Genomic DNA, 20,418 nt, shown 5'->3' with positions numbered 1-20,418 from the left:
ATCCGACTGAGCACATCTGGGACATCATGTCTCGCTCCATCCACCAACGTCACGTTGCACAACAAACTGTCCAGGAGTTGGCAGATGCTTTAGTCTAGGTCTGGGAGGAGATCCCTCAGGAGACCATCCGCAGCCTCATCAGGAGCATGCCCAGGCGTTGTACAGTAGGGAGGTCATACAGGCACATGGAGGCCACACACAATATTGAGCACCATTTTGACTTGTTTTAAGGACATTACATCCCACTTTAATTTTGGGTGCAACTCCAAATCCAGGCCTCCATTGGCAAATTACAGCCACCACTCCAGCTTTGAATGAATGCATATGTGATTTACTTCCATGTATGCATGGAGTGTATATACTGTATGAGGCCTGAGTGCATGTGTGTATTCTTGCAGGTACAGCAGAGAGGCTTTGTTCTTTTTTAAATAAGGACATATTTTGTAGTAATGTGATTTTACTGTAAAATATGCAGTATTACTTAAAGAAGCATGCAAATTAAAATTTTTATCCTCTTAATAAATTGCAGTCATCATATTATACAGCACTGCACACTTACAATTGCTCATTTCCTTTCTACCCAGCTAATTCTTCTGTTTTCCATTAGGTCTAGCAAATCACGTCATTAAAAATGGATTAGCAGAATCCTTCGTATCTCTATATAGAAACAGGAGGTCAATTTTCCCCACAGCAGTCATCACTGCAAAAGTCCCAGGCAGGAGGAGGGAGCAGCTGGGTTAGGAGTTGGAGAGGAATGATTCTGCAGGGGCAAGAGACTTTGTTTCTACATAGACCTAATGGAAAACAAGAATTTACTGGGTAGAAAGGCAAAATGAGCAATTGTAAGTACACAGTGTCATATAATGACTGCAATATATTAACAGGATAAAAACTTTGACAGGAGGAGGGTTTCTTTAACATGGCGCATGTAGAAGGACTAAGAGCACAGATGATAAATTCATAGGCCTTTGAAGGTTGTACTGTGTGAAAGTGTTGAAGTATTTACTAAATCATTTGCAGTATATGACTTACCTTGAAGGCCAAGTCAATTTTTTTAATCCACCAACCACAATCTATTCAATGCACAAGTTGAAATGCAAGCACTGCAATATTAGTCATAAGTAACATCTACCACTAGAATAATCATGCACGCTCAGTCATTCTGAGACTACATGTTTATGAGGGAGTCGGAATTTGCACATCTCGCCAACGTTTACACCACTTCACCCACCTGCTTTCCATTTCTTCTTCAGCGCAAGACCCTCTAGAAACATTCCAGTGGCTTCATTATATCTCATGAAGAGATCGGGAATCAGTGACTCCTTGCTGGTATAATAGTCCCCGGCAACAAAATTATTGAGAGTTTCTGAATGGACCAAGGATGATAATATGCAATCTAACCAGCACAAGTTATGCTTGTTCTTCCATTGTAGCATTCTTTGTTCAGGTTTTAATTTTTTAGCCGTCGGCACTTTATCACCTTGTGCTGCACCCTCACTTTCTGCTTCCATGTCGTCATCGCTATCTTCAGCCGTCACTCCATCACTGTTTAATGATGTTTCCAAAGTATCGGATGCTTTGCTGCCATCTTGAATAATGTCTTTTAATATTTCCATTGCACTGTTGTGCACCTTGACTTTTCCATCCTGCCACGTATCTGACTTGGTAGCATCGTACGCCGGACTGGGGGCCGTGGACATAGATTCTTCAATTCGGTGCTTGGACTGAATGTCCAGTAATAGGTCAGGTAAAACTGCATTTTCAGAAAACGTTTGCTGCTTCTTGGATGTCAGTAATTCACAATCAGGTGGCAGGACGGCTGCTGTATTATTAACAGTAGCAACTGCAGTACAATCCTCAGGACTGTCTGACTGTGCCGATACCATCTCTTGGTCAGTAACTGTCCTTGCCCCACACATGGTACTGCAAACCTCAGATGTAGAAATTTTGTCCAGCGTCAGTGTATTTCCACAGTGACACTTCAAGAAGTCCCGTAACAAGACCTGCACTTCGGTCATCGGATGTTTGGCATAGGAATGATCTACCGCCACAGAAATAGGTGAAGGAGGACTGTCACAAGAGTCCTCCTGCAAACTCGGAGATGGTACACTCTTTTCACAATGACACGTCATGAAATCCTTTAATAAAATTTGCGGCTTGAGCAATGACATTTTGTTCTGAGAGTTAACATCTGTGTGTTTATGATCGTCATCTTTTATAGACGCTGAAGGGCCATGAACTTCACACACTTTCTCTAAGGAACCCTTATCTGGATGACAAACAGGCCCATGATCTGGTAAAGAGACAATTGGAGATGCCATGTCACGGTCTTGACATGGTTGAGTTGTATCAAGTATCTTGGACAACTGATTTCCCAGTGAGGATATCACTGCAGCCTCAGCAGAGACCTGGTCTTCTACAGAAGGGGCAGACGTTGAATGGCTATCACACATGTTCTTCAAAGAGTTCTCTTCTACTTCACTCTCGGGCACAACATCTTGTAAAAAATTAGAGGCACGGTTTTCTTCAGAATAAGTTGTTTGGCACTGTTGAACCAACTCTTGCAGCAGTGACAAATTAGGAATTGGTAGTGATGAATTTTCTGTGGTTACCATAGATCTGTCTGCTTCTGGAGGGGCTGTATCGGACTGGTCTTTAGACAAACTTTCTGGCAGTCGCTTCTCGAACTCATTCGATGTGATGGTAGGCTGACTTTTCTCACTGTCCGCCGACAACGGAGAGGACACTGGCTTGCACAAATGACGACTTTCTTCTGGACACTCTTGTAGTCCATCTGATCGATCTTCTGTCTTTTCACAACTTTCCTGTACTAACTCGAGAGACTCTGATAAATTTGCAATTCCAAAACTGTCATCTTGCACACCATCCTCTGGACACATCAGATGCGATATGGCCAACAATGAGCTTAAATTAATTTGTTGGTCAGACTCTTCATGCAGCAATTCAGAGAAGACGGCATTTCCACTTATATCTATAGGAGTGTCCCGAGGTAGGACAGAAACCACATCTCCTTTATCACTTAAATCATCCATTTTCTCAAAATATTCTGTAGGTTGTTCATTACATGCCAGTGGCAACTCAGATTCGAGATTAAACATGCTAATACAGCATGGAGGAATGGGCGTCTTCTTGGAGGAAATTTCTTTTATTTGGCATTCTTGCGCCCTGTTCTGCTCTGTAAGTGGAGAGACACAGGAGGACATACTGTCTGAGCTGAAGCCTGGACCACTCAGTTTATGATCTTTATTTAAAGTATCAGTCTTTACCTTTTCCTCTGTATTCACCACTTTGTTTGCTCTTAGGTCAGGCTCCAGTGGAAGATGGAGAGAAGTATTATTTAATGTATTATCTTCTAGCTGTCCATTCTTTAATACTTCTCGATGTCCATTTTCTACTGCAGGCAACACATCAGGTTGATCAAGTGCATGTCTACTAAAAGAATCCGTAGGTAGTACTGGAATGCCAGACTTATCCCACAAACCTGAACTACTTAAAGGGTTAGTAGTTCCCGAGCCATTTTGCATAGGAGGATCGGTGCCTTCCTTCTGATCATGCTGTAATCTTGTTGGAGAACACATTTCCCATTCCAGTGGTGGAGAGTCAAGTGCTGTGTTACAGATCTTATCCTGAACAGAGAGACAGTCACCAGAGATAGGCAAATCAATTTTTGCTCTTTTCTCGCCTATGAGTGGGGTTGGGAACAAATTCGAGCTGTTGCGCTTTTTATGTTTTCTGGGGCTGTCAGTCTTCTTAAGGTCAGCAGTATTTGCAATTATGTTATCCAAGGGAGTATATCCCAATGGGTAAATACACTAAAAAGAAAAAAAAAAAAGAAAAAAAAAAGGAAAAAAGTTAACGGCGTATTTGATAAAAATTTAGACACCCCAAACTCTAAACACCTTATCACCAAAAGATAAAGGAGACATACCTGAGGGTTAGTACAGAGAAATATTGACTGACTGAGATTGATGCGGTATGTCTTGAGGGCTTGTGTTTGGCCCTTGGTCTTGCACACCGGGCACCATTCATCATGCAGAGAGTTGATGTTAAGAGAGGTCTGGAGTGGACAAGAAATGTGTAAGTTTCAATCAATGCAGACATACATTTCACAGAATACATTTTTGTTTTGCTCTGACATAATTTCAAACAGTGGTATCATAGAAAAACCCTATATATGCAACATAAAACAAATATGAAAATGGATAACCCTTCTGTAAGTGATCAGAACCACACAGCATTGCCGGTGTTAGAGGTCAAGGAGGAGATTTAGCAACACTGGAAGAAAAAGAGCATGATTTATTACGACAAAGAGTCCGCCACCTTCTGGTTTTACCACCGTGGTGTCTGCTATTGCTCCAATCTTCCTCTAAACTCTTCTTGATAAGTCTCCCCAACATCATAATCATCAGATAACGTGTAAACATCCTTGTGAATTATGGCCAATCTAAAATTATTAGGTGGAGCTACAAGGTGCAGTTATCTGTATAAAGGCTTATTCACACGCCAGCATTTTTGATCAGTATTGATAAACCATAACATGGAATGGTAGCAATCCACAGAACAGGAGAGAATCTAATATAATTTCTCTATCTAAAGAACTGATGCAAAGTACTGATGTGCGAATAATGCCTTAGGGAAAAAAAAACCCAAAACATTAATTTCTGTGGCGGGTGATACGTGTGATCTGGACAACTAAGCCAAATATGCAATACACCCAATTATGCCTTGGGTGAGCTCAGTGTGTACATAAAAATCTGCAAGACTTAAAGGGATTGTCCACTACTCAGACAACTTCTTCTCAATTCATATATTCCATTGTGAAAAAATAACTGTCGATACTTCCTTCTGGTGTCATTCTTGCAATGTTAGTGCCTGATGTGATGTGAGGTCATGTGAGCCCTGCAGCCAGTCAGCTGCCGCTTCACTCTCACTTCCTCTGGACATAAGTGACATTCGGAGGTGGTCAGAGCAGCAGCAGCTTCCAGATCTACTGGGTGTCAGTTTTGTCAGAAGAGAAGGAACGAGCATGAAATAAAAAGGAGCGAGCGCGATACTAAGATTCCAGTTCAAAAGCCAGGTTCTCATTGATTTCGATGGGGTTCAGGTAAAGTTATGGAACTCTAACCGAACTTTGGACTGAAGTGAGTGAAAGATTGAAGTTGAGTTACTTTGGCTATGCTTTATACTATGGAATTATGCTATTCAAAAGATGGAAAAGTTCTATTTATAGTTTTTCAATAAAAATGATTTAATTTAAAAATAAAGCGAGAGCATGCGCTGGTGTTGCAGGAAAGGCTCTGGCACCATAGGCAAGTATAGGCCGATTCTTTTACACAGGAGAATATAGCAATTGAGATGCTACTGTGTGAGTGGTGGACAACCCCTTTAAAGGGGTTGTCCAGGCTTTTCACATAATCTCTGGGCTGCAGAATGCTGACAATAAGCAATTTACCTTCTGCGGCCAGTTTGCATGGTTTCCAAGATATCATCTCTTGCTTGTAAGAAAAACGGCCAAGGGGGTGTGTTCTGGCATTTAAATGAGAACTGGTAGTTTCCTCCTACTCTACTAAAAACCTGCCCTCTATAGCAACAACCCCACCCTCCATAGCAACAGGCCCTTGCCGACCACATGAACAAGCCCATCCCTCCTCACACAGTAACAAATCCTCCACCTCTAGCAGCCTCAGTGCAGAGAGCAGCTGCTCCTCCCCCAGACACAGGCTGAACAGTGATCTATGGAAAGTGAAACTATTGAGGAGGAAATGACCAGTTCTCATTTCAATGCCAGAACACCCCCCCCCCCTGGACGTTTTTCTTACAAGCAAGAGATGATATCTAGCAAACGCTGCAAAATGGCCACAGAAGGTAAATTACTTATTGTCAACATTCTGCAGCCCAGATATGCACTGAGATTATGTGAAAAGCCCGGACAACCCCTTTAACAAAGGCTCACATTTTTTTGGTGAGGGAATCCATTATCTGGGACCACTTTTGCAGCTACCCATCACTTAGAACCAATAGTATAAGTACACATGACAGCACCAGCCCCGCGCACCTCCTGATATGGAAATAAAGCAGAAATAACACTTTATTCTGGCAGCGGGAAATGTTATGAAATACAAAATTAAACATTGCGTAGCTTGTAAATTCCCAGATTCTCCAGAGCAAAAGCTTTGGTGGAGCCCATTGGTGGTTGTTTACTTTAATGTAGAAGTGACATGCCGTTCATCCATGTGACAGACGTATACAGCGAACTGCTGGCCTCAGCGGCAATGCATCTAATATTAAGCATATGACCACTGCAGCTAATCACTGGAGTCAGCCGTCATATGAATGAACAGACATCATTGCCACTGGAAAGTAAACTAAAACCGGCGTTAATCATCGGGGGATCAATGCTAGATAAAGTGGGTAATGTAACAGGTCAGCAATGCTTCACTCTGCATTGTCTGTTGCTAAATAACAGTGTTAAACATTTGAAATAGCTGTTTGTAGACCGATGCCGACAGGTAGCAGCTCTGCAATGGTTTTCTCTTTTGTGTTACGTGTCATACACATTAGACAACTGTCGTCTGAGTCATTGTTCGGCTGACAGCGCTCTCTCCAGTCTGCACCATACACGGCCAAGTACCCCTGTGTCCTCTATGAGACCACCACTGACAGACTCCTCTGGTGACGGATTATCTCCCGAGGCACAAGAAGATCATCCAATAGCCGGGAGAGTCAGGAGACCGCTCGGACAAGCTCACTGATATTGGTGGGCTAAGGAGACTGTTGTGTAATGTATATGGGGAGCTTTAAACCAAATTCACATCACAGTAATACAACAATCCCAATCTGACAGTGCAAAAGATTAACCAAAGTCACAGCAGTGTAAGGACCCATGGTGTCGTTATTTCTGCTGATGAGACGCACAATCTGGTCATGATTTGCACATGTATTATACGGGTGTGAATATAACCTTAGCAAGAGTAAATTACTAATCTGCTCACACTAAAAGCTCGGTATATTCACAAATAAACACTCGTACAGAGAACCAATGTTTTTTAGATACATTTACACAGCTGTCAAGCTGTCACCATTAATATCAGAACTGTAACAAACTGGAGCCACCAATCGTAACATTGTATGTGGTTATCTTTCGCCTTTTACTTTCTTTTTTAAAGATTTCCGTGGATAAGAAGAAAAAAAAATTGAACATTAAACATATGCGCAGAAAAACAAAACAAAAAAAATTAAACGTTTCACTGACTTTTCCCAAGTACCCCACCACTTGAAGTGAGGGCTTATCTAAAAATGACTCTTGTCCAACCAATGACATTGTAGATCCTGGAGTCTTGGAAGCCATTGTGGTGACCCATTGGCTAAATTTTGTCATAGCACATGTAACCTGCCAGCACCATATAGGACATGTCAGAACTCTGAAAGACAAGCGAGTGGAACAGGTTATTAACATCATGTTCATACAATGGGAAAGGCACATAGCTGACGACAAAGGTACAGATACTTTGTCTAAATGTTTAGGACATTACCGGTCACCATCTAAAATATTACGTGCATTTACATTGCTCAAGAATGTGGATTATCAGAACATTTATTTTATAATTACCGGCAGCACATTGGCCAATATAAACAGCACGTGTGCTGCCGAGAAAAAAAAATATTCTACGTATTAACAATCGTTCTGTTCACATGGGATGTGCACTGCAGTCGGCCAGTCTAAACAGGCCATTAAGTGGCAAGTAAGCTTATATGTAGACAAACTGACTGCCATGATCAGCGAGTGTGAGCGCACCCTAAAGCTGATTGCATTTGTGGCTACTGTGGTTTGAAAAGGGGTTGGCAAATCCTTTGAAAGGGACTGTCAGCACAGAATGACACCCCCTGCTTGGTTTCCACTTATCTCCACCCTTAGCTGACCCTATGAAGCCAGAGCTGTCAATCAACGAAGGGGGGGTGGAGATAGAGGGAAGACAAGAAGGTGGGAGGGTGCATGTAAAGGATTCGCCCCGTCATGATACACCAAGCGTCTGTACTTGGTTTGAACAGTCATTCTGTGCTGACAGGGTCCCCTTAAAGGTCCACATGAGGGGTCCGAAACCTTCACCATGCCACATGAAATGACAACTTCCATCAATTCTCACAGGCACAGGCTGTCGGGGGGGATGTTAGGAGTTGTAGTTTTACAATAGCAGGAGTGCTGCAGATTTGCCGACCCCTGCATATAACGAATATCAGATAAACTAGATAATCTTGGTGGGAGAAACCAATAATGTAATCTACATGTGAGGGCCAGGACTCCCCCCAGATAGCCGATACCAGAGAAAAGAAGAGTCGAGTATGTTGGAATTCAACATGCCTGGTCGTTTTATTCCCACATAAGAAAAGCAGTAAATCTAGCATTGTGAAGCGTTTGTCCTTGAATTTAAGGGTAAAATTTTGCTCAGCAGTATTTTACATCAACAGTAAAGGGGGCGAGTTAACTTAATATCATCCGCATGCTGTAGATTTCAGTTTAGACATCCGCCTCGAATGTGAACCAAGCCTTAAAGGCACTAAGAATGAACGACAATATAACTATTACGACAAAATAGAACCATAGAAATGACAACTACTACATATATGGAACAGCAAATCTGAGAGATACAAGCAGCACTGAGAGCTCCTGGAGCCTTTGCTGCTGTGAGGAGGTAACTTTACACCAGCAGTTTAGATGTGCATTTCACCATCCGAAACTATTAATATGTGCGAAGGTTCACGATACGACAGCTGCAACTTACACAAGACCCGACTTACATAGCTTCATACATAGCTTCACACTTCTCCCGTCCGGCAGAACGACAGCAAGATAACACTCACGGGAATGTGAGATCAGAGATTTAATCCCTTCATGACCAGGGGTATTTTCGTTTTTACTCCCCTGCTTCCCAGAGCCATGACTTTTATTTTTCAGTCAACATGGCCATATGAGGTCTTGTTTTTTGCGGGACGACTTGTACTTTTGAATGACACCACGGGTTTTAACATACTGTGTACTGGAAAACAGGAAGATACCCAAGTGTGGTGAAATTGCAAAAACAAAGTGCAATTCCAGAGGGTTTTTTTTATAACCAAGTTCGCTAAATGCTAAAACTGACCTGCCGTTATGATTCTCCAGGTCATTATGAGTCCATAGACACCAAACATGTCTAGGTTCTTTTTCATTTAAGTGGTGAAAAAAAAAATTCAAAGTTCGGTAACATTTTTTTAAAAAAGTGCCATTTTCTGACACCTGTAGCGTCTCCATTTATTGGGATATGTGGGTGATGTTAGGGCTTATTTTTCGTGCACCGAGCTGATGTTTTTATTGATACCATTTTGGCTTAGATACAATATTTTGATCACCCCTTATTGCATTTTATTGCAATATAGTGGAGACCAAAAAAAACCTAATTCTGATGTTTTTAATTTTTTTCTCTTTACATTTTTTTTATATATTGGATCAGGTGATTCTGAACGCGGCGACACCAAGTATGTGTATGTTGAATTTTTTTTTATTTTGAATGGGGGTGATTTGAACTTACGGTATATTTTTTTAAATTTTTTTTTTTTTTTTTTTTTTTTTACTTTTTGCATGCTTTATAGAAGCTGCACTAATTTGATCTCCTCTGCTACACACAGGCGATGATCAGATTGCCTGTGTGTAGAAGAAATGCTCACTTGCTATGAGTGCCGACCACAGGGCAGCACTCTTAGCAATCCAACTATGACAACCATACATGTCTGCTGGAGACCTCTGGTTGTCATGCCGACTCATCGGTAACCCGCGATCATGTGACAGGGTCACCGATGGGCAGGATTAGTGACGCACATAACGGTAAACGTGAGATAAATGCGGCTGTCAGAGTTTGACAGTGGCATTTAACTCGATAACAGCCGCAGGCGGATCGCGATTCCACCCACAGCTGTTGTGGCCACATGTCAGCTGTATATATCAGCTGAAATGTGTCAAGAAAGGTGCGGGCTCAGGGCCGGAGCCCGCACCAAATAGGGGGGAGTCCGAATTCTGTGTACTATTACCCCAATGTCAGCAAGGGGATAAAGAGTAATCAGCGTTTTAATTTTTATATCATAAATGAATCGTTCAGCTGAAAATAAGAAACTTTGTAATATATCTTAACTGATAAATCTGCTTCTTTCTCTGTCAGAACTGATCAGTCATTATCCAAATTCTCGGTTCTGGGGTAAAAATCTGTATTCAGTGAAGACAGACTTTCCCATTACTGAGATATGAGATAGCAGCTGCTACTGCTGAGATTCTACGTAGACGGAAGGAGGGAGAAGCTAGAGACATAGAATCTCAGCTGCCATCTCCTAGCTCAATGATGGGAAAGTCTGACTTCACTGAATACAGATTTTACCCCAGAACTGAGAATGATCAGTTCGGGAAGAGAAAGAAAATCAGATTTCTCTGCTATATTACAAAGATACCGATTTTCATGTGTATTATTTATTTATGAAATAAAAATTAAAACTGACAGCTACACTTTAAGTGGATATTCCCATCTCCAAGATCCTATCCCACAATATGAAGTAGGTATAATAATATTAGCAAATACTTCCAATCAGAAATGTAGTACAGTTCTCCTGATTGGCTATGTCTCTTTCCTCATGCGCAGGGCATTACAGAACCTTAGATATCCATACTATGTTTCTAAGTCATCCTATGATTTAGTGCGCTTCGGAAGCCAGAAACGCATCAGGTATCTATAGTCTTGGACTCCATGTTTTTAATGAATCTCCAATAAAGCTTGTTATAAATTGTATGCATTGTTAGATGGATTTGCTGATTACTTTCCTCTTTTTTAATCTTTGGCTGAACTTCACCCGACACACAGATTTCCAGCATTAGACAGCATGGCATGGTGCGCTCATAATCCCCTCTCTCTTATATATCAATCTACTTTGCTCCCACTGCTCTATAACATGATGCCTGCACTTCAGACTGCATTTTCATGGTGCCGGGTTCCCCTTAAAATCTGCAGACTTTAGACCAACACTTTGCACTAAAAACTGAACCCTGATGCTTTTCAAAGGGTCTCTATGGTCTGTATAGATATAAGACCATATCAAAAATGGTGTTCTCTAAGGCCAGCTTTACATCGCACAGCAGCTAATGTCTACTGCACACAGAGGAAAAAGAATAGGGCACAAATCCGGTTGAAGGCTCAATCTCAGGGGAGAAATTCATTGTTGTCTGTATGAGCAGCGTATACTCGCACTTTCACACGTCTGTCTCCGGGACATGTGGTGACATGCACTGGAGACACTGACACACGTAGACCCATTTAAGTGAATGGGTCTGTGCACATGTTACTGTTTCCACAGACCGTGTGTCCATAGGCAAAATATGCTGACATGTCAGTTTTTTACCGTCAGCACGGGCAGCAAAACGTCCCGCACACATGCACACGGAGAACACACATGCATGTCATCCGTGTGACATGCACTGGCACCAGGGAAAAAGCGCCACAGTAAGCACTGTTCCCTGGCCCCGGGTGCTGAACATGCTCTGACATCGAGAATGAGAGCAGGGGAGACTGAGGACAGTTATATTCAAGTGATAACAATGACAGCAGCAGCGGCTAATGAGAGTATTCATCAGCAGCTCCTGCTCTATAAAGAATTAGAAAAAAAAATCTGGCATGGGTTCCCCTCTATCTTCTATAACTGGCTAAGCAAAACTCACAGCTGGGGGCTGCAACCCTAAGCTGTCAGCTTCAGGAAGGCTAGTTATCAAGAATAGAGGAGTCCCCCACGCTGGTTTTTTTAAGTAAATAAATTGAAAAAAAAACAAACATTGTAGGTTCCCCCCCCATTTTTTGAAAACCAGCCCTGCTAAAGCTGGAACTCTCAGGCTGGTAAGGGGCTATTGATAAAGGGCTAGGCTCCCCCCCTCCAGCTTAAAAATAGCAGCCCGCGACCGCCCAGAAAGGGCGCACATATTAGATGCGCCAATTATGGCGCTTTGCCTGGCCCTTCCCACTTGCCCTTTAGCGTTGGAAAGTGGTGTTCATATTTGAGGGGTTGATGTCACCTTTGTATTGTCAGGCGACATCAAGCCTATGGATTACTAATGGAGAGGCGTTTATAAGACACCTATCCATTACTTATCCTAATTAGTTAAGTTTGTATCTGAAGTGCAGCCAGCCTGCACCAAAATATTTACCAATCAGTGGTCTATTAATACAAAGTCAGATGGCATAAATGCACCTTAAAGGGAAGTACCCCAAATTAAACCACTAATAGAGGAATGTAAGGAATGTATCCACCATAAAAAAAAAAAATCATACATGTAGTATATATATTTCAGTGGTTTAGTTGCAAGAAAAAGAAAACTATTACATACGCAAGTGGGATGGGTTTGATGTCCCCTTAGAATGGCCAAGTGCTCAAAGCACAATTACACCCTGGGCACTCTGATATCCTGATTGAGAGCACTCAGAGTGCCACCAGAACACATTCAGCGGCTCTGCACGGATAACACAGGAGCCCAGTCGTGCTCACATAGGAGTCAGCAATGTCTGCAGCCACAGCTCTGATTTCGTTCTTATTAACGGGAATCTGTCAGCAAGTTTTTCTATGTAACCGGAGAGCAAGATGAGGTAGGGACAAAGACCCCAATTCCAGCTATGTGTCACTTAGATTACTGGTTTGCAGCAGGTATGATAGACTCACAGTTTTCTCTGTTGCAGAATGGGCAGAACACGGTTTTTGATTTGTGTATAACCCCGAACGCAGCACAGCTTTCTGGGTACATTGTACAGAGCTACTAATCCGTGCTGGGAGTGTGATGGACTACCCTGCACGTGCCAAGTTGTCCCACAGTGATAATCTCCTACTGAAAAAACACTGATTGTATGGAAACTGCAAAACCCAGCCCAGTAAGTGACATCACTGTAATCAGGGTTTCTAGTCCTACATTATGTTGCTCCCAGATTACATAGCTAAAACCTGGTGACAGATTTCTTTAAATCAAGACATGACAGTGCTCAGCATGCAAATTGGGCGTGGGGTAACTGTGCACTGAAGCCCCTTTATTAGCTTATTAGATCTTTTTGCTGGGAACTAAACCACTAAAATCTATATTAAACATATGATTTTATACACCTTTATAAGTGATACAATTAGTGCATTGGGGGGGGTAACAGACTTAATTTAAAGGGGTTGTCCACTTTAAAGACAAAGTCCTGACCCAGCTGAAGATTGTTAAAATAAAAATAAACTGTGGGAGTCTCTACCGATCCCCCCGGTAATGGGCATAGCTGTAGTGCTGACGTCATGTCAACAGCTAATCAGTGAGCTGTTCGGCTCTGAAGGAAGCATTGTGTCTACACAGGCAGAACTCACCAACTGACTGACTGCTGCTGGTGGTGACATGACGTTAGCACTGCAGTGGAGGAGAATCGCTGATGGACCAGGGGAAGGGGAGTATACATGGTATAACCGGTCTGCAGCCATGGCTGAACATTGCAAGGTGACAACCCCTTTAAGTGACACACGGGGTGGAGCCCTGCACATTGTTTAATACCGCAGCTTATAGCCCATTCTCTTGAATTGCACATGAAGTATCAGGATAGGAAGGAGAAAATGGTAAAAAAAAAGTACATAAGAGAAAGAAAACCATAAAAGCATGGCAACTAAATGTATGGAGAAGGACCGACAGAGAATAACAATGCCCGAACTACGAACCTAACCAGGGGCCAAAGTACCTGATGTCCGGTAGGTACCGGGAAGAAGGCAGCGCTGTCTGCGAAGAAAAGTAGTGATGGCGGCCGATAACGTGGTACCTGCGATGAATGATGGTCGCACCGGAAATGTGTCATCCCGAAGGCACCGGAAGTGCGTCAGCCACTGCGCGCCGGAACGTGATTGGCTGGGACGGGTCGCTATGGCAGCGCGCGCCAGAGTACAGCAGAGACAGTGTGAGGGCGGGGAGTGAGACGATATAGGAAAATGAGAGGCAACTGACAGAAAAGCAGTGCGGGGAAGGCTCCGCCGTTATGAGAGGTCACTGGCGCGTAATTACCTCAGGCCTGCAAAGCAAATCTAGCGTATGTGTACGGCCGGGGTCACACTGGCGAGGAATACGGCCTAGTGAGAGGCGCTAAAAGCACGCATTAGACACGGACCAATGATTCTCTATGGGGTCCCTCGCACCAGGCGTATATTTCTCATCCGTATTCTACGCTCCGTGCCAATCGCAGCATGCTGCGATTGTCAGCGTTCTACGGCCGTAATACGCCAATGCAAGTCTATGGGTGCGCAAAAAATACGGATTACACACGGACCACCCATGTGACTTGCGAGAAATACGCACCAGGTGTCTTTTAGCAAAGCCGGCAATTCAGTGCGCGATACAGTAAACTCACACTGACAGGTTTAATAAAGAAATGAAAGAATAGATATATACACAAAGAATACATATATATATATATATGCATTCTATTTGTCTATATCTATTCTTTGGTTTCTGTTAGAAACCCTGTCATAGGGCTCCATTATATGTCCATTTTGCAAGCCGGCGAGAAAATCTCGCCATACGGATGCTGACATGCGCAAAATACGCGACCACACCTTGGTTACGGATGACATACGGAGCACTGTTTAGGGGTCATTCATCCGTATTACACATGTAAAATACTGACTGTATTTTGCGTCGGTTAGTGTGACCCTGGCCTAACCGGCGCAAAATACGGTCCATAGTTTACAGGCGTAATACTGATTAATGACCTCTAAACAGTGCTCCGTATGTCATCCGTAAGCAAGGTGTGGTCACGTATTTTGCGCATGTCTGCATCCGTATGTAATCAGTATGCAATCCGTATGGCGAGATTTTCTCGCCGGCTTGCAAAATGGACATATAATGGAGCCCTATGATAGGTTTTATAACACAAACGAAAGAATAGATTAGACACATAGAATACATATATATATATATATACATGTCATTGAGACACACACATATATATATATTTATATTTCACAGAGTTCTTCATAGCAGAATAGCCGCTAATTCAATTGCCGACTTTTGTTAAATCATTCCCCAACCCGACATGAAATGACACATGGTTTACATACAGTAAAGCATTTCATTTCATGGTTTTTTTTTTGTATGTCCTTCATTAGTAATTAGATGAGGGTTGATGTGTAAAATTTGGGAGGTGTAGGTATTAATTTAAGGAGTTAATTCGTTGTAAAAAAAAAATGTGCGGGCTCCCGGGGTAATTTGTCAATGAATTAGCGGCTATTCTGCTATGAAGAACTCTGTGAAATATAAATTTCTGCTGTGAAGAACTCTGTGAAATATATATATATATGTGTGTCAATGACATGTATATATATATATATATATATATGTATTCTCTGTGTCTATATTTATTCTTTCGTCTGTGTTATAAAACCTGTCAGTGTGAGTTTACTGTGTTGCACACTGAATTGCCGGGTTTTCTAAAAGACACCGGGTGCGTATTTCTCGCAAGTCACATGGGTGGTCCGTGTGTAATCCGTATTTTTTGCGCACCCATAGACTTGCATTGGCGTATTACGGCCGTAGTACGCTGACAATCGCAGCATGCTGCGATTGGCACGGAGCGTAGAATACAGACGAGAAATATACGGCTGATGGGAGCTGCCCCATAGAGAATAATTTGTCGGTGTGTAATGCGTGCTTTTAACGCCTCTCACTCGTCCGTATTCCTCTCTAGTGTGACCCCGGCCTACCGCTCATTTCGGCAGGCTTACCGGTTTTGACCGGACAAGTCCTTTAACCCGTTAAGGACCAAGCGAATTTGTAGGTTAATGACAAGGCCTTAATTTTCCATTCTGACTCTTTATGTGGTTGTAACTTTGGAACGCTTCAACGGATCCCGCTGATTCTGAGGCTGTTTTTTCATGACGTATTTTACATTATTATAGTGGTAACATTTCTTCAAAAGTTCTTGTGTTTATTTGTGAAAAAAATGTAAATTTGACAAAAATGTTGAAAATGTCACTATTTTCAAACTTTAAATTTGTATACCCTTAAATCAGAGAGATATGTCACACACAATAGTTAATACATAACATTTCCCATGTGTCTACTTTACATCAGCACTATTTTGGAAACATAATTTTTTTGTTAGGAAGTTATAAGGGTTAAAAGTTGACCAGCAATTTCCCATTTTTTTTCAACAAAATTTACAAAACCATTTTGTTTAGGAACCACCTCTCATTTGAAGTGAGTTTCGGGGATTAATATCACAGAAAATACCCAAAAGTGACACCATTCTAAAAACTGCACCCCTCAAGGTGCTCAAAACCGCATTCAAGAAGTTTATTAACCATTCAGGTGCGTCACAAGAATTGAAGCAATGTGGAAGGAAAAAAATGAACATTTAACTTTTTTTCACAAAAATTTTAATTCGGACACTTTTTTTTTATTTTGTCAAGGGTATCAGGAGAAAATGAACAACAATATTTGTTGTGCAATTTCTCCTTAGTACACCGATACCCCATGTGTGGAGGAAGACCAATCTTTAGGCGCTCGGAAGGGAAGGAGCGCCATTTGAGGTTTATAATGTGCAGAAGTAGGCAGAGCTAAACGGAAGAAGTGCGGAAGTAGGTGAAGCTTAATGGAGGAAGTATGCAGCTCAGCCGAACGCTAATGTGAAACCCGCCTAAGAAGATTTAAAAAAAACACATTTTTCCTGCAAAATTTTTCTTTTAGCCCCATGCTATTTATTTTCTCAACAGGAGAAAATGCACCCCAGAATTTGTTGTGCAACTTCTCCTGAGTGTGCCAATGCCCCATGTGTGGGTGAAAACTACTTTTGAGGCACAGTGCAAAGCTCAAAAGGGAAGGAGTGCCATATTATAGTGCAAATTTTACTTTTATGGTTTGAGGGTGCAATGACCCACTGGGAGAGTCCCTGAGGTGACAGAACAGTAGAACGCCCCATAAGTAACCCCATTTTACAAACTACACCTCTCAATGAATTAATTTATGGGTGTAATGATCATATTGATACCAAAGGTGTGTCACAGAATTTTATACCATTAGTTAGTGAAGAAAAAATAATACATTTTTACCAGAACCATTTTGTTTTAGCCCCAGATTTAACATTTTAATACAAATTTACAGAATTTCTTTTGGCTTTTCCAGAGCCTTTGTGTTACCAGTAACGTGGAAGCCCCCTATATTTCTGTTAACAGATGACAGACCTGAGTGAGGACTTTTTTTGTGGATTCAGTTGAAGCTTTTTTTGGGAACATGTTTGTGATCACATTTATCTGGCACTCTACACTGAGCACATGCTTTGGGGTTTCCATCAAAATCTCCAAGCTACGTGACAGATGAAACCCCTGAGGGATCCAATCACTGTAATGAAGCAGCAGAGTTAGGCCAGGGTCATACTTACGAGTGCAATGCGAGAAACTCGCATGAGTCTCTCTCCTCAATACCCAGCACTGTCGCCGGTGGGCCAGACCGGAGCGTTCAGCTGAATATAACACCATGCAGCCGCACACTCCGGTCTCGAATGCCAGCGGCAGTGTCGGGTATTGAGGTAAGAAACTCGCGCGAGTTTCTCACATTGCACTCTCAAGTGTGACCCCGGCCTTACTCTGGACTCCGTCTGGCCTCTGTTCAGCGTCGTCCTTCCTGTCAGAGGTGCAGAAAACTATGGTGGACTGCGTTTTTATGCACACCGAAAAAGACGGACACCGCCGGATCACAGGTCCTATGACATTCACAGTGCCTCCATCTGCCTCATTATAGGGAATCTTCTGCCAGTGGTTCTGTCTGAATCACATATTTCAGAGATTTACATGGAAACCCCAATGCAAGCGCTCAGCGTATAGCACAAGATAAGTGTGCGCCAAACCTTACTGCGTCTTTGGGAGGCAGAATGAACAAATTCACAGCAGGTGAATAATTGGTTTTATTTTTTACGCCATTCCTCGAGCGGTATAAGTGAGTAGGTGACTTTATTCTTCAGGTCGGTGCGATTACAGCGATACCAGATTTATATCCATTTGTTATGTTTAGCTTCTGTCACACACTAAAAGACACTTTTTTTTTTGCAAGAAGAAGTTTTTGCATCGCCATATTTTGAGAGCTATAATTTTTCCATATTTCGGCCGACAGTCATGTGAGGGCTTCTTTTTTGTGGGACGAGCTGACATTTTTATTTGTACCATTTTTGGGCACATGACATTTTTGATCGCTTTCTGTTCCGATTTTTGTGGAGGCAGAATGAGCAAAAACCAGAAATTGAGGAATTGTTTTTCTTTTTTCTCTCCATTCTGCATTTGGTAAAATTGATAAGGCAGTTTTATTCTTCGGGTCAGAATGATTACAGCGATGCTACATTTATATCTTTTTTATGTTTTGGCTTTTTTAAATAATAAAAACTTATAGAAAAAATAATAATTTTAGCATTGTTTTATTCTGAGAGCTATAACTTTTTTATTTTTCCGCTGATGGAGCTGTATGGCGGCTTTTTTTTTTTTTGCAGGACAAGATGGCGTTTTCAGTGATACTATTTTTATTTACATTCGTATTTTTGATTGCGTTTTATGCCACTTTTTCCAAACGGTATGATGATAAAGCATAATTTGCTACTTTTTTGTTTTTTTTTACAGCGTTCACTGAAGGGGTTAACTAGCGTGACACTTTTATAGATCAGATTTTTACAGACGCGGCAATACCAAAGTGTACTTTTTTTGTTTATTTCTTTTTTTTTTTTTTACAAAGAATTGGGTATTTATTAGTGGATTTTTTAAAATTATTATTATTTTGTAATATTTTTTCTTTACATATTTTTTAAAAAATGTGGTGGTTTTTTTTTTACCAAGTCCCTTTATGGTACTGTCACTTTTTTCACTTTGATTGAAGGTATAATGCATTGCAATGCACTAGAATTGCAGTGCATTATACCTATATTTAAAGCATCTGAGACCATGCTGTGAGCATGGTCTCAGATGCTTTCCGTAGCTTGATGACCCGGGGTTGTCTTGGCAACGATCGGGCCCCGTGATGACGCCGATCGGAATTCAGATGGAGCTCCCGTCCCTCTGCCTCACTCCTGAACACTGCGATCACGCTCGATCGCAGCAGTTAGAGGGTTAATAGCCAGGGACGGCGCGGACACTGCTCTTGGCTGTCAGTGCAGAAGCTCAGCCACTGGCATCGCTGAGCTCCTGCACTGACCGGGCGGGAGGTGCTAATATTTCAGCATGTCCTGCGCGTTCATGCTGTGATTGGTCAGTCAGATTGACTGACCGATCACAACAATCTGGGTGCAGGGACCGACGGCATGAGTCCCTGCACCCGTTGCCGTGTCTCTCAGCTGTCACAGACAGCTGTCGGCACTGAACTATCACTGCTGCTTACATGCAGTGATAATTTAAATGCATGACGGACACCGTCCATCCTGGTGCGGGAACTGACACCCTGTTACGGGCTTGTGGAACACACCAAATAACGATGGAATAAGGTGCGTTCGCAGCCCGGGGTCCACCGAGAAGAGATGGTAAACTGCTGCTCGGTAATGGCGGAGAACTAAGTGAACACCGACGGGATATTCGCTGACCCGGTGTGCACAGGAGCGAACTCTGTTACCTCACAGAGCTGCTGAAACAAATGCCGGAGCCTGTTAATACTCACAGGGCTCAGCTGGGTGAGCACTAGCTAACAGTCACAGAACTCTGCCCCAGAGACTCAGGGCTAGAGTCCCTCTAGACCACTAGCGCTTGGCGCCGCAGCTGCGGTGCCAGGAAGAGAACAGATAAATATTAATTGCACCAAGCGCGCACTGCACCACTCCGGAGGACGCCACTAACCACCCAGAGCAGGGAGAAAAGCGCTTAACTAGCGCATAGCGCCTCTGTAAGGAACGCTGCGGTGCAGAGGTGCCTTGTGCTGGATGGCACTATATGGCGCTAACGCTCGTGTGGAGAGCGGGATGCTCTGGCACATAGACTATGCCACTACTGGTGCGGACTCTGACTCTGTGACCCCTATACCATACACAACCAAAGGGAGGGGATCATAATGAGTCAGCAGTCTCATGCATCCATCTTCACACACACAACTACCCATAAGAGTCTATACTAGCGCATGGCCGTGCGACTCTTATAGCGGTGGATAGAAGTAAGAAACTTGGCACTCAACTTATGATAAGGAAATCCAGATTTTTTATTTAGGCAGTCACAAAAACAGAGGACGTTTCGGTCCCAGTTGGACCTTCATCAGCCCGACTGCTGTATGAATAAGTATGAAGTAGTTACAGGGCTAAATGTGCCTGTAGGTGAAGGTGGCGTAGCAGCAACCATAATTAGAATTTAGTCCTGCAACTATAAGAAGGGGTGTATAGG

The 20,418-nt window shown here is 42.5% G+C and overlaps 1 protein-coding gene across 3 annotated transcripts in view; it reads right to left on the bottom strand.

Moving 5' to 3' along the window:
- The window catches only part of USPL1 (ubiquitin specific peptidase like 1), a 116,333-nt gene that overhangs the window by 24,428 nt on the left and 71,487 nt on the right, over positions 1-20,418 (bottom strand). Inside the window, exons 1-4 of one of the 3 annotated variants that reach the window (XM_073583168.1) lie at positions 13,773-13,908; positions 7,274-7,442; positions 3,950-4,078; positions 1,232-3,833 (exon numbers count right to left, since the gene is read on the bottom strand). In XM_073583168.1, the coding sequence (XP_073439269.1) occupies positions 1,232-3,833; positions 3,950-4,078; positions 7,274-7,399 (2,857 nt within the window). In that variant the 5' untranslated portion in view covers positions 7,400-7,442; positions 13,773-13,908. Of the gene's footprint in view, positions 1-1,231; positions 3,834-3,949; positions 4,079-7,273; positions 7,443-13,772; positions 13,909-20,418 lie in introns of those variants that run through there. The other 2 variants (XM_073583167.1, XM_073583169.1) reach the window with 2 other exon arrangements.

The sequence above is a fragment of the Dendrobates tinctorius genome, unplaced genomic scaffold (assembly GCF_039654945.1).
Source record: "Dendrobates tinctorius isolate UK_male_01 unplaced genomic scaffold, ASM3965494v1 ptg000075l, whole genome shotgun sequence".
NCBI classification, from domain to species: domain Eukaryota; kingdom Metazoa; phylum Chordata; class Amphibia; order Anura; family Dendrobatidae; genus Dendrobates; species Dendrobates tinctorius.
This window is presented reverse-complemented; position numbering and strand designations above follow the sequence as displayed.